At 50.9% G+C, this 14,354-nt stretch overlaps 1 protein-coding gene and 1 pseudogene across 1 annotated transcript; one reads left to right on the plus strand and one right to left on the minus strand.

The window, feature by feature from the left end:
- Window positions 1-6,317: 6,317 nt before the first annotated feature.
- Window positions 6,318-8,515, minus strand: LOC123449024 (phosphate metabolism protein 8-like). Its single transcript, XM_045126087.1, has 7 exons — window positions 8,309-8,515; window positions 7,992-8,075; window positions 7,760-7,825; window positions 7,532-7,667; window positions 7,347-7,434; window positions 6,988-7,260; window positions 6,318-6,858 (listed from the first exon to the last, which is right to left on the minus strand). Exons 2-7 carry the CDS (start codon window positions 8,050-8,052, stop codon window positions 6,637-6,639), a joined length of 846 nt encoding a protein of 281 aa, XP_044982022.1. The 5' UTR covers window positions 8,053-8,075; window positions 8,309-8,515; the 3' UTR covers window positions 6,318-6,636.
- Window positions 8,516-10,332: 1,817 nt separating this feature from the next.
- On the plus strand, window positions 10,333-12,176 carry LOC123450633 (annotated as a pseudogene).
- Window positions 12,177-14,354: the final 2,178 nt, after the last annotated feature.

Consider the following 14,354-nt stretch of genomic DNA (forward strand, 5'->3'; position numbering starts at 1 on the left):
GCCAAGGCGAACAAGAACGGCGACAAGGTGAAGAAGGGCGTCAAGTCAGCAACCAGTGGTGGAGGAACGAGCGGCGCTAACGTCCAGGCGCATCGCAACATCCCCATCCAGTACCCGATGCTCACCGACACCAACTACGGCGTGTGGGCGGTGAAGATGAAGATTATTCTCCGAACCCTTCGAGTGTGGCAGGCAATCACGGACGACGACGTCGATGACGAGTCCGACGAAGGTGCCATGGCCGCCATAGCCCAGTCTGTGCCGGATTCCGTGCTGATGACATTGGCGGAGTTCGAGACGGCAAGAGAGGCGTGGAACGCACTCAAGGAGATGAGGATCGGAGAAGATCGCGTCACCAAGGCTCGGGCACAAGTGCTGAAGCGCCAATTTCACAAGTTGCAGATGGAGGAAACTGAATCGGTGAATGACTACGCCATGCGTCTTACTACTTTGGTGGGAGAGATCCGCGCGCTTGATGCAAAGCTCGATGAGACCGAGATCGTGGAGAAATTTTTCAGTTCTGTCACTGATAAATTCACGTACATCATCGGCACGCTCGAGCAGCTTTACGACATCGACGACATGACCATAACGGAGGCGATCGGACGATTGCGGACATGGGAAGAGAATGCTCGTGGCTGTCGGAAAGGCAAAGGAGGAGGTAGTGACCAACTCATGTACTCGCGCACAGATTGGGAGGCCCCAAGTAGCAAAGGAAGGCGTGACGGTGGCGAAGGCTCAAGCAACACGAAGGGCGATGGACAAACCAGAAAAGGCAAAGGAAAAGGCAAACCACAAGGTCGTGGTAAGGCGGGCCAATCTAAAGAGCAGAAACCACGGAACTTGGACTTGTCCGAGGTCAAGTGCTATAACTGCAATAAGATGGGTCACTTTGCGAAGGATTGTCCAAAGCCTAACAAGCGGGAGATCAAGGCAAATTTGGCAAAGCAGGAAGACGAAGGTCCAGGTCTTCTGATGGCCGAAGTTTGTGATCTCGCTGAAACGGTGGTTGTGAAACCAAGCCGGAAGGTGCTACTTCATGAGGAAAAAGTGACACCAAAGTTATCCGGTGATCAGAACGTGTCGTGGTATCTCGACACGGGTGCCAGTAACCACATGACGGGGTGCAAGGAGAAATTCCTCGAGCTGGAATTCGATGTTGAAGGCTCGGTCAAGTTCGGTGATGGTTCAGCTGTGGAGATTTGCGGGCAAGGATCTGTCCTCTTTGAGGGTCTCACAGGCGAACATCGCATACTCACCGGAGTGTACTACATCCCACGGCTGCGCAACAACATCATCTCTATTGGGAAGCTTGACGAGAATGGATGCAAGGTGAATATAGAGAGCGGAGTGATGACGATCTTCGACAACCTCCGAAACGTGCTAGCTCGTGTTAATCGCACACGGAATAGGCTCTATATCCTCAACCTTGATCAATCTCAACCGGAGTGTTGGCTTGCCAAGAGTGATGATGATTCGTGGTTATGGCATGCTAGATTTGGACACGTTAACTTCTACGCCTTGAAGAAGATGTCAAAGATGCAGATGGTATTCGGGATGCCAGTTATCGACCATGTTGATCGAGTATGTGACGGGTGCTTGGTTGGAAAACAGCACCGCAGGCCATTCCCTGCTCAGTCTACCTATCGTGCAAGTGATGCACTCGAGCTGCTCCATGGTGATCTATGTGGCCCTATCACCCCGGCAACTCACGCTGGAAAGAAGTATTTCTTCCTTGTGGTAGACGACTACTCGAGATATATGTGGGTCATTCTCCTACGATCTAAAGATGAGGCGTTTGAAGCGTTCAAGAAATTGAAGGCTGCAACAGAGATGGAACACAAGCTGAAGGTTCGCGCTCTACGGACAGATCGCGGCGGAGAGTTTACGTCGAATGAGTTCAACGACTACTGCGAGAAGATTGGCATAAAGAGGTTCCTCACGGCACCTTACACGCCGCAGCAGAATGGGGTCGTTGAAAGGCGCAATCGAACCGTCGTTGACATGGCAAGGAGTTTACTCAAGAGCAAGAACCTGCGGGGGATTTTTTGGGGAGAAGCTGTCTCGACGGCGGTCTATCTTCTCAACCGGGCTCCAACGAAGGCGGTGATCGGCAAGACTCCGTATGAAGCAATTTACGGACGTAAGCCGAATGTGTCTCATCTACGGACATTCGGGTGCGTGGCACATGTGAAGACGGCGGAGCCGCACCTCTCAAAGCTTGCCGATCGTAGCACCAAGATGGTGTTCATCGGATACGAGAGCAGTTCTGGCACCAAGGCATACCGTTTCTACGATCCACAAACCAAGCGTCTACGGATTTCACGCGACGTCGTGTTTGAAGAAAACCAAGCGTGGAATTGGAGCGCCGCAGCCGACGATGCTCCAAACAGTAACATATTTGCAGTTGAATTTCCAACTGATGATGATGCAGGGGAGGATGTCCAGGTGATTGGCAAGACACCCAACCAAGGTGACCACAATGGTAGTGATCATCATGGTGCCGACACCGACGATGACGCGCATAGGTCGCAAGGAGATAGCGACAATGCCGCGCACGACACAGGCGGAGATCTCGACGACAACATCGACAACGAGGCGCATAGTGACGACGACAATCAAGATGATGGTCACGGTCACGACGACTACGCCGACGACACGGATGTCGATGACACACCAAGGTCTCAGCCGTCTTCCTCAAGTGCATCAACACCGACACAATTTGTGTCGCCTCCTTCGCAAGCCACAACGGACTCCTCAGGGCCTCGTCGCTACAAGACCCTCAAGAAAGTCTACAAGTACACAAAGCCAGTTACGCTCGAGTACTCCGGACTATGTCTGTTCGGAGTTGAGGAGCCGGCGAACTTCGTAGAGGCGAGAAAAAGTCCTAGCTGGACGCACGCCATGGCTGAGGAGATGAAGGCAATTGAGAGCAATGGCACGTGGACTTTGGTAACCCGACCTCCAAACCAAAAGACGATAGGTTTGAAGTGGGTTTACAAGTTAAAGAAGGACACGGAGGGTGCCATTGTGAAGTACAAGGCAAGACTCGTTGCAAAGGGCTACGTTCAACGTCAAGGAGTTGACTATGATGAGGTGTTTGCACCGGTTGCTCGAATCGAGACGGTGAGAGTGCTCCTAGCTTTGGCAGCACAAGAGGATTGGAAGGTTCATCATATGGATGTTAAATCCGCTTTCCTCAACGGCGATCTCACAGAAGAAGTGTACGTGGAACAACCCCTCGGCTACGAGAAGAAAGGCGAAGAAGGGAAAGTTTACAAGCTCAAGAAGGCACTTTACGGGTTAAAGCAAGCGCCAAGAGCTTGGAACTCAAAGTTAGACCAAAGTCTGGTCTCACTCGGGTTCAAGAGATGTCCCCTCGAGCACGCAGTCTATACAAAGAACTCCAAAGGCTCAAACCTGCTAGTTGGAGTTTATGTCGATGATCTGATTATCACCGGAGATAGCGTACAAGAAATTGAACGTTTCAAGGCGCAAATGAAGAACAAGTTTAGCATGAGTGATCTGGGATTACTCAGCTATTACTTGGGCATCGAAGTGAAGCAAAGCTCCGGAGAGATTTCCCTATGTCAATCGGCTTACGCGGTCAAGTTATTGGACAAGTGTGGCATGTCAGATTGCTACGCGACACAAGTTCCAATGGACCAACGTCACAAGTTGAGCAAGCGTAGCTCAAATCCGCCGGTGGACACCACAATGTATCGAAGCATTGTGGGCAGCCTAAGATATTTGGTGCATACCCGACCTGACTTGGCTTATTCAGTCGGGATCGTGAGTCGTTTCATGGAGAATCCGACAACCGAGCACATGAGCGCGGTCAATCAAATCTTGCGCTATGTGAAAGGCACCATTAATCTTGGTTGCACGTACAGAAAGGGAAAGGAAGGATTGATCCTTCGTGGATATTCAGATAGCGACATGGCAGGTGATGTTGATGACCGAAAGAGCACAACGGGCATGGTTTTCTACCTTGGCCCGAATCCGATTAGCTGGAATTCTCAGAAGCAAAAGGTGGTGGCACTGTCTTCATGCGAGGCAGAATACATAGCGGCAAGCACGGCGGCTTGTCAAGCAGTGTGGCTGAGAAGACTCCTAGCTATTCTTGCAAAGCAGGAGGTGCAGAAGGTATCACTGAAGATCGATAACCAAGCTGCAATCTCGTTGTGCAAAAATCCGGTTCATCACGAAAGGAGCAAGCACATAGATACCCGGTTTCACCATATCCGGGAGTGCATTGAAAAAGGGTTGATCGAGGTTCAACATGTGAACACGAAAGACCAACTTGCCGATATTTTCACCAAGTCCCTCGGTCGACAGAAGTTCATCGAGATGAGGAGGAAAGTCGGAGTGCAAGAAGTGAAGTCAAGCAACAAGATTAAGGAGGTGAATGTAGATGTTAATCATGTTGCTCATGTAGGATTAGGAAAGAAAGCCAAACCGAGTCCTAGTAGTATTAGGATTCCTAGTCCTAGTCTATTTCCATAGTCCCTTATGGACGTGTATAAAAGACACCCTAGAAGTGTTGATTGTAACCACAAAAACGAAAAGCAATACAAAGCAAAGGCTCGACACGGGCCTTTAGCCATCAAATCCATCGATCAGTTTTATTCGTGTCGCTAGTTACGCAAGTTCCGTCAAGTAGCCGGCCGAAGCAAGAATCGCGTAGGCACGCCTGTACAGGTGCATACGCACGTTCAAAAGCCAACACATCTTACACGACAGCGTTTCTTACCATTCCGGTCGTGAGTGTGGGTCGTCCAATCCATGTCAACTGTGCGCATATCAGCACCCAAAAACGTTTCCTTTCCGTTGGTTCAACGCCTGATAAAACGATGAACAGTTCAACGGCGATACGTACCTACATATAACTTTTCATGCGAGAAAAAGAAACGTTTCTCGCGGCTAAGCTGTCATCACGGGACTCCCTGGTCGCCACGGTTCAATTCAGAGCGACGGGCGGCTCCTGTCCCTTGAAGCTCCTTTGTTTTAATTTCAGCAGCGACCGAGCAACCAACTGAAATAAATCGAACCACCATGCACTATGAAGCGGCTTGTGAACCCTCATGACTAATTTTCTTTTAGGAAACGCTCACGACTAATTAATACAGCTATTGCACTAAGTCAATGAGGGAGACCTCATCATGAGCTGCTTTCCACGGTACTACTTCATGTGATTCACGCTGATGCTAGAGAACTGCTAAGAAACTCGGCCCGTTGTTGACATCCGTGCGTGCCTTCCGTGGCCATCATATGTTAATCCCTACCCCTGCTAATTAATCGGAGGGCCAACGGAGCTAATGAAATGAACATATTGCCATTTCTCCTGATGTCATTGGGGAACTTGGCGTTGTTCTCAAGCTTGTTCACTAGCGCCAGGTCGCCGTTAACTATTGGTCCATAAGCCTGGCGAGGAGTATAAAATAGGAGGAGTGGCTCCGGTAAGTATCACGGGAAAGCGGCCTTGATGTTGTGACATTTCTGTAGCCTTGTCTTGCTGCACAACTTGCACGCTGAATATTGCCTCTTTTAAGCTCCCAGGTCCTAGACTTTAACAACTGCTAGATGACACTGGAGGTCTCGTCAATCATGTCATTTGCCCATTATAACTAGTACGGGCGCTCTTGTCTGATTCCCTAGCATCACAAAGAAGAAGAGAAAGTAGGATCTAGGCCTCTTGCACTCTAAAACTCTCCTAGTTATATTGATCACAGCATCAACAGATCATTAATAATTCACCCTGGAGCCACCATGTAATTTCAGTGATGCACACCCTTCTCCCTCATCTTGTAGCTAGCTTACAAGCTTGGTCCACATACATAAGACGATGTTGACTTACCAGAAACCAGGTAATTACACCGTAAACCATACTTAACCCCTCCGTATTTTCCTCCCCTCGTGTCACATCCGGTTTGTAATCTAGCATCCAAAGTCTGCGAGTGACCCTAACAGCCCATGACCTGGAGGCTCTTCACATGCTTCACGCACGGTCCCTTCCTCTTTCCTTTTTCTCTTTTCTTTATGCGTGTACACGGATGCTTTCCAGGTCCAAGCAGCAAAAGCTTGCAAGCCAAAGGCACAAATAAGTAGTGGTAGCTTTTGGCGTATCACGACGTATCCTAGCTGCTGCTGCCATACACGCGGAATATCCACAATCTCCTAAGGATTTGGCTCAACAGGAGAAATGAAAGCAAAGTGAGAGACACGAGCGTGCGTGTTATGCAGAGGAGGAGGCACGCTCATCATCGTGTGGCCAAAGTCCTTGGTTTATTGCGTCGGTGAAGTACGAATAACTCGCGTACAAGTAACCCCCGTTTTTTTGCTTATTATTCATTCCTCCTAGCAGTAATTTACAAGCAAAGATCTGACTGATCGATACATACTCCATATACATATACATATATTAGGACCGGCCCGGCATGGTGTGCATGCCGCATTAATTCCTGACTTTTCTGAGCTCCCCCCTCCTCGTGCTGGATACTGTTTTTTCCCGGCCAATGCTGAATTCCACGTGATGATCACCAGTAGTCCGGCAGGCTCGGGGACGCCGGGTCGGATCGGGTTGCGCTTGGGGTATCAGACTGAAGGTGCACCGGGAGCCAGCGGCGGCGGCGGCGTCTACGCGGTCACCGATGTCTCGATCGCGACGCGGTCGGCGTAGAGGACGTCCTCCGTCTTCTCGGCCTCCTCCCACAGCTCCGGCAGCGCCTCCCTGATGTTGTGGATGCTCTCCAGCGCGTGATCCGCGCCCTTCACCCGGTGTGACGTGCCAACCAGCACCGTGTGGAGGCCAATTCGCTTGCCTGCCTGAATGTTGCGCACGCTGTCGTCGAAGAAAATCTGCGGCGAGCAAGCGAGTTTGAGTTTTGTTAGCTGACTGTCAAACACAAAAGCTGAAATGCTGCGTGTGAATATTTGAATGTTGCAGCTTCTGGTAGGTGGAAACTAACTGAAACCGTCAAGACTTACCGCCTTGTAAGGGTTCACGTTGGCGATCCTGAGCGCCGCTTCCATGGCGCCGACGTTGGGCTTGCATAGGACGGGGGTCCTGGGCAGGTCGTCGGCGCTGCCTAACCCGGCGAAGTGGCCGGCGATGTCGAAGATCTTGGGCGCCTGGTCGCACTGTGGCAGCAGGCAGGGCGGGTTCAGGGTCTCGAAGCAGATGATCCCCTCGAAGCAGTCCTCCAGGCCCAGCCTCTTGAGGGCTCTCACGGCATGGATCATGTCACCGTTGGTGAAAATCTGAAACACATGCGTCAGTCAGGAACTCATTAGCCATTAGCTGGGAGGAGCACCAAGTTTGTCATAAGCATGGGAAGGGGGCGTACGAGCTTGCGGATGCGCATGTTCTTGAGAATATGCTTGAGAACGGGGTCGGGCTTGATGTTGTCGTAGGGCAGCCTTCCATGGACAAAGCTGCGAGAGGCCAACAGGTAGGGGAAGATGTCAGAGCAGAGTAGCACAAACAGGTAGGAGAAGAAGGTTCGGCCTGCTCATGTGCGTGCGTACGTACCTGTGGTACTCGTCGTAATCGAAGTTGTAGCCAATTGCCCTGAGGCCGGCCATCGTGGTGCCATAGTTCTTATACAGCAGGTTGCCAAGGTTTTCGATCTTGCTCTCCTCAATACCCAGCTTCTCAACCATGTAGGCTGTAGCGAACGGCAAAACATGCATTCAGTTCAACAGATTCGCGCACTCAGAAACGAGATGAGAGGCAGCGGGAGAGCTCAAGAGGCCTTACCTTCAATGTTGGTCTTGACGTGTGATGAGATCCCGGAGCTCAGCGGGTACAGAGTGTCGTCGAGGTCTGCAGCAGAGAAACATGATCAGACCTTGTGCATTCATTCAGTAAAAAAAAAAACAGAGTTGTCAAAGGAGGAAACACAAAGATATACTAAGTAACAAAATTAGAGCAAACGGCACACACATAAATAAACAAGAGAGTAAATGGCGAGTGGCATTCAGCGGCTTACCGAAGAGCAGGCAGTCGAACTTGGGGTCCTGGACCTTGAGGCAGCGCTCGTCGAACTCCATGATCCGGACTCTGGTGGAAAGAACTGCAGAAAGGATGAATAGTCAGCAGGCCGTTCGATTACCTATCCGAGTAATCTACTCCTAACCATATACCCGGTTCCATCAGTTTTATCATGCAGATTTTTAAGCTATCATTAAGCCCCCGGCATCATTTCCCCCCCACCATTGTGACCGACAAGCACGCGGCTCATCGGAGCTAGCTCTCTAAACGGAGCCGCATTTGCCGTGAATCCGCGGCGAGGGGACGCGAGCGTACCTACTGACGGTCCTCCTCTGCGGCAATGCAACAGAGCTCGCGGATGCGAAGGCAGAGGTGTGTGGAGCCTTGCTTGCTTCAAGAGCGCGCTCGGAAGCGTATGGAGAGAGAGAGAGAGGGAGGGAGAGCGGGGGGAGGAGAAGAGGAAGGGAGGGGGCGGGCTTAAATAGGGGCCTGCGGTCGGGATTAGCAGCCCATCAGCGCTATACTACTAGTTAATTGGCCAGGCGCGCGGGGTTGTTAATAGCCTCCAAGGGCAGTGCCGCCCAGCTGTCGCCCCATGATTGGTCCGGTCCTATCAAACCGTGGGGCAGGCGTTTCTCGTTTCGTCATCCCTCAAATTACCCCCCTCCGTCCGTTCTGGCCTCGCTTTTCTTATTTCTTGGGAGGGAAAAGGCTGTCATGTTACTAGTGCTATATTTTTTATAGAGAGGAGATGGGGAGAATGCGTTGCACGATGACCATGCGTGTACACATGATCCGTTGTATAATTATTATTGTTAATGGTTGAATGGGGGAAGGGTTAGTAGAGGAGACCGTGGATGGCATTGCTGGTGACGTGTGGCCTGAGGCAAAATAACGTGACCCGCAGCGCAGACCTGTTCCATGGAAAACGGGCGCCGTGACAGCTGTGATCGAATGATCCAAAGAAGGAATGGCGGTCGAGACAAAAACTACGGCTTCAAAACGATGAATGAAATGCTGGTCACGGATTCCCGCAGGAATGGTGAAAATGGAGTGATTACGCCGGTGGCAACACACACTGTGCTGTAATAAACCGCTGGAATATCCAACAGGATAACACCGAGATCAGGGTCCAGGAAGATATACTTGGGTGGCAATAATCTGGGAAATGGTTGGGTCAGACGGGGAAAAGCGGGGTGGTTCATGTGGCTGTGTACGCGCAGCAAACTTGGGCCTCTCCCCGTTTTTTTGAACAACGGATTTCTTCTCCCCCAACTTCTCCTCTGGATCTGCCTTGCTTCGCTTGACACGACTTCCGGTCCACAAACACTTGTCGAATTCCGCGACGCAAAACTGGCAATCACGATATCTGGCTCGCCATCTTTTTCCGTATGACTCGCCGTTACGGTAACAAGAAAATGAATGAAGAAACACGTTTCCGTCGATCGGGATCACGCTAGACTGTTCCGTGACCTGGGGATTAACACGGCAGCCAGGAAAGAATGGTAGAGGGAGGAGTTCTGGACAGGTTTGCCGCTGGCGCAAATCATTTGCGCGCCCAATTATTGGACCAAATCATTAGACAATGCCTGTGGAGGGCCACGTGTCGCCCGATTTTTCTGTCGGGCTAGCAGGCCGACGCGTCATCGCCCGCACCGTGTACGCCTGTGCGCTCCAAACCTCCAATTCTCAAACACTCATTCACCAAAGAAAAAAGAATCCAAAGAAATACTACTTGCACACACAAACGCAAGGGCGTGTATGATTTTTGATTGATAAAACAATCGATCTGCCATGTGTTCTGAAAATATATACAGTTGACTGTTTCTTAGTCATAACTTTGTTAACTAAATATTCCTAAATATATGGTGAGATATATGTTTATTAAGATATCATTATTCAATTAAATGCAGGGAAACTTTCAGGGTCAACCAGCCGAAAACAATCAACGTCTTCGTCGCCTTGTTTAAGGGCCACGTGCCCTCCACACCTCATGCAAGGAAAGACGAGACTTAGAGCATCTCCACTCACCCCCCCCCCTAACAGGCCTCAGAGGGCGTCTTTTCTGGCGTCGGCAACGAAAAATCAGCTCAGTCGCGCTCCTAACTCCTCGTTTAGCGCTGATTTGGGCCGAAATAACAGTCGGCGAACCCGAGCCGAACCCAGCCCCCCGGGAGGCGTCGGCCGAAGCGAAAAGTCGAGTGGGTCCATGCGGTCGGCGACAGATGGGCCTATTCCCGTCGTTTTCTCCCCCATTCCATCCATTTCCTCATTGCTTCCCCTTCTCCCCTCCCCCGTCGCTCCCGTTATTCTTTTCCCGCTCCCGTCATCCGGCCGCCATGCCACCGAAGAAGTATACCGTCCCTTGCCCCGCTACCGTTGTCAACTCCACCCAACCTAAGCACAGGAAGCCGAGGGCGCCGGTGGCCAATCCGACGGGCATTTCGGATGCCCAGTGGAGGGCGGATATCCAGCGCCAGGAGGCGGTCACAACCGACCGATGGAGAAGGCTCGACGCCAAGAGGGCCAGGGACGCATCGGCGGTCAATAATGGAGAGGCGTCTCGGGCGGGGATGATGAATCCGCCCGGCCGCAACCCGCGGGCCGTGTGGAGCCACCAACAACATGTTGCGTCGTCGGCCAACCTCTCGCCGCCGATGCTGCCCTCAGGGTACGCACCCTCGCTTAGCAACTCCGATGATGACACGCATGGCGGTTTCAACCCCAACACAACCTTCCCGCATGGCGCGCCGCAACGTTCCTCCTCCACCGGCTTAAGCCACGATCCGCGCACTCCATCCCCGCGTTCAATGCCGGCCTCAACACCCAGTACAGCTACTCGCCGCTGGCGTACTCGTCAGCATCGCCTACGCCGCCTACGCGCCGTGGTGCCCTTCCCTTCGTTCTCGGTCGGCGCTATAGTTTAGCCACACCGACGCACACATGGATGAGATAATCACGAGTGACTCCATCACCGTCGTGGCATGCCCGAGGTTCAGCGTGCAAGATAGAACGATGGACACCGCTGGCGACATGGACGACGAGCTCGATGACGCCGAGGAGGAGGGGGGAGGAAGAGCAAGCAGAGGTGGAATCGGAACCAGTGCTGAGAAGGAGGCGGAAGAACAAGAGGGTGTCGAACGCCAAGCCAGCCGAACCCCACGCAATGGACGTCCAAGGAAGACGAGTGCCTTGCTGAAGCGTGGAAGATCGTCAGCATCGACGCGATCACCGGCACGAATCAGAACACCAACACGTACTGGGGAAGAATCAAGACGGCGTTCGACGAACGCAAGTTGGTCAACACCGACTTCGTCAACATCCACATGGACCGCGGCGACAAGGCCATGGCAAACCACTAGGCGATGATCCATACGGCCTACAAGAACTGGCATGGGATCGTCGAGGAGGTCGTTGCTCGCTCGGAAAGTGGCATCAACGTCAAGGGTCAGGTATGGACGTAGTTCACCATCCACAGTTCATCGCGTCGCTGTGTGCTTTACCAACACGTTTTTTCCGCGACTGTGCAGATGGTTCGGATGTTCGGCATGTATCGCCAAAACAACAATGACCAAGAGTTCAAGTTACTTCACGTGTTCTCCAGGATGGAGTCATGCGAGAAGTGAAGGGAACTTCGGCTAGCTCTCGCCAAGGCCAAGGAGACCTACAATCCGAATGCGCCTGCCCTGGCTACGGCAGAAGGGCGCCCAATGGCACAAAAAAAGCCAGGGCGGCGACGGACGAGGCACCCGCTGCCGAACGGCTACAATCCTTGATCGAGCAATGCATCGCGGACGCCAAGAACACTGCTACCAAGAGGGAGGATAAATCCGATGTGCGGTGGTCGGTGTTGATGACGTAGCAGGACGCCAGGATCGACCTTCTTAGGACCAACATCTCCACAAAGAAGAGGAACAACGACCTCACGTTCTTGATGGGGACATACATTTCGACGATGGATGAGCACGTGAAGGCGTGGTACCTCGTAGAGCGCAGCCTTGTCTTAAACTAGATGCCCGTTCCGGCGGCGACCATGGCGATGACCACGACGGGAACACCCACGACGATGCCCAGCTCAAGCACAGAAACCACGCTGACGATGAGCCCGACTACGCCGAGGACGAGCTCGACCTCGGCCAGTCTCGCGGGAGAGGAGCCGCACTATGTCGATCCAGCCGTTTGATTCGTTTAATGTCTATTGTCCCTACCTTTTGATCGCAAACTATTGGGTTTGTTTGATCGCTGAACTACGGCAAGCTGATCTCCGACTTGTGTCACGATAATCGCCAAACTAGTGGTGTATTTTAGGAAGCGGTTAATACAAGTTTGAATTAGTTGGCGTGTGGGGGCCGAAACATAGGGGCGCGGCTGGAAACTCGTTTCCCACAAGGCGCAGAAACTGCCAATGCAAAGCCAAAAGGGATTCAGCGTGTGCGTTGGGGGGGGGCAAACGGCTGGAGTTGCTCTTATCTCTTCGTCAAGCATCTCGTTTCTCTTCAAGTCTTTAATCTCTATCTTTTCTGCAACATTATCTCTGTTTCAAAAAAATTGTACAACACGATCCTCGTTGCACAAGTGAAGACAAAAAAAACTTGCAACATGTCTTATGTTGTATAAAATATCACGCAACACAATCTATATTGCAAAAATAAAAGCAACACAACCTATGTTACAAAAAAATGTTTTGCAACACAACTTATGTTGCAAATGTTTCCACAACAAGGTTCTTATTGCAAAGTAGAGAAAGACTTCAACCACTATATTGTCTCATATCTGATGGCCTGCGAAGCAGCAAATCATTTAAAATGGATCTACCAATCGACGCGTAGCAATGCCCAAAAAGACATATATTTTTTGTTGTTTCTCTCTCATTTATCTTGGCATTTATTTTATGTGATACTTGTAAGATAGTGTCATTGCACATGCTCTAAGGCCATCAATCGTGATCACAAATGTCGTTTGAAGTATTGTCCCCAGAACTAAGGGAGTTATGAAGGAGTCTGGTCCAACACTTGCAACATACCCCAAAAACTCTCCCCACCACGCCTCTAGAACCCTAGCGCATTCCCAAAGCGTAACCGGATGTCCGCCTACCAGCATTCACGCGGGTGCGCACCCCGAGAGTTCTATTGTGACTTCCCGTATCCAACCTTTACTGCTCTGCCTATGCCAGCTATTTAAAGTCAGGATGCCACACTCGAGTCCTCCCCAAAAATTGGACAACCGAGCCCATCTTTGTCGTCTGATACCCTAGACCGTCGTCCGAGCACTAGTTCGCATTCGCCGTGGTGCACTTTTGGTGACGTGGTAGAAGCAGCTCACGTCTCAACATGTCGAGATTGCTGTGGAGGTTCGCAACAGGACCATACCGAGGGGGGCCAACCTTCGAGCTCTCCATAGCCAAGCTTGGAGGTGTGAGGAACGAGACCCCATGGTCATGGCGGATGTCGCACAGGAGAAGGAGGTCGCAATGGTGGAGGAGGAGGCGCCAACACAGGATGAAACACCAATGGTGATGGCATTTGGATGCACCATGATGCTACCGAAGCGACAATTCACCCTCGCGCTTGTAACACCCTGGTTTTTCATTTTCTTTGTATTGTGATTTACTAAATATTTTCATTTGGATTTGGATTTGGATTTCCTATCAACTGATTTGGACTTATCACTTGGAATTATTTTAATTTTTTTTTCTAAACCCCAACATCTTGAAAACCTTACAAAACCTCATATCTCTATCAACTCTTGCCATGACATAATTTTCTTTAATGAGAAAATATTCATTTTCTCCGTGAAAATGAACATTTCCTCACTATGCCATGAAGCAACACTTATTTTTATTCCTCAAAAAATTACAAATAAATTCTCAAAAATTCTTTAGATCATGCCTCGCCTTCCCATGCGAAAATATGACATGGTCATTTGGAAAATTTCACCTACATAAACTATTATTACTTCTGGTCAAAAATGGCACTTCGTGAAGCAAGTGTAGTTTTCCTTGATCCTTTTGGTTGAATTTTTTACCACATGGCCACCTTTCTAGGAGATGCTTAACCACCTAATTTGAGCACTTAAATCCCAATAGATTTTTCTCAGTTTGCTCCCTAAGTTTCTGTCCAGAAACTTGCCAGCTTGCTCATGTCTTGTCCATTGAGTTGGGTACTGATGTGAGAGCACCCAACAATACTGTGTTGAAGGGACTACACCCTCGACATGGTCTGACATGGCCAAAAGTCCCACGTGTGCTAGTGCGCGCGATGACCACGCGGTTGCAAGGTGCTCGACATGCAATCGGCATGCTCTGGATGTTGGGCCCCTCTGCCATCGCCCGTTTGCCCTCCTCGCGCCACCAGAGCTTTCC

The sequence above is a fragment of the Hordeum vulgare genome, chromosome 4H (assembly GCF_904849725.1).
Source record: "Hordeum vulgare subsp. vulgare chromosome 4H, MorexV3_pseudomolecules_assembly, whole genome shotgun sequence".
Classification (NCBI taxonomy): domain Eukaryota; kingdom Viridiplantae; phylum Streptophyta; class Magnoliopsida; order Poales; family Poaceae; genus Hordeum; species Hordeum vulgare.

Excerpts from the sequence above, each read along its gene's own strand:
- LOC123449024 (XM_045126087.1), bottom strand. The coding sequence starts at position 8,052 with ATGGAGTTCGACGAGCGCTGCCTCAAGGTCCAGGACCCCAAGTTCGAC. Across the intron at positions 7,261-7,346 it reads ACATGCGCATCCGCAAGCTC|ATTTTCACCAACGGTGACAT; the intron begins GTACGCCCCCTT and ends CATGTGTTTCAG. Across the intron at positions 6,859-6,987 it reads ACGTGAACCCTTACAAGGCG|ATTTTCTTCGACGACAGCGT; the intron begins GTAAGTCTTGAC and ends TGCTCGCCGCAG.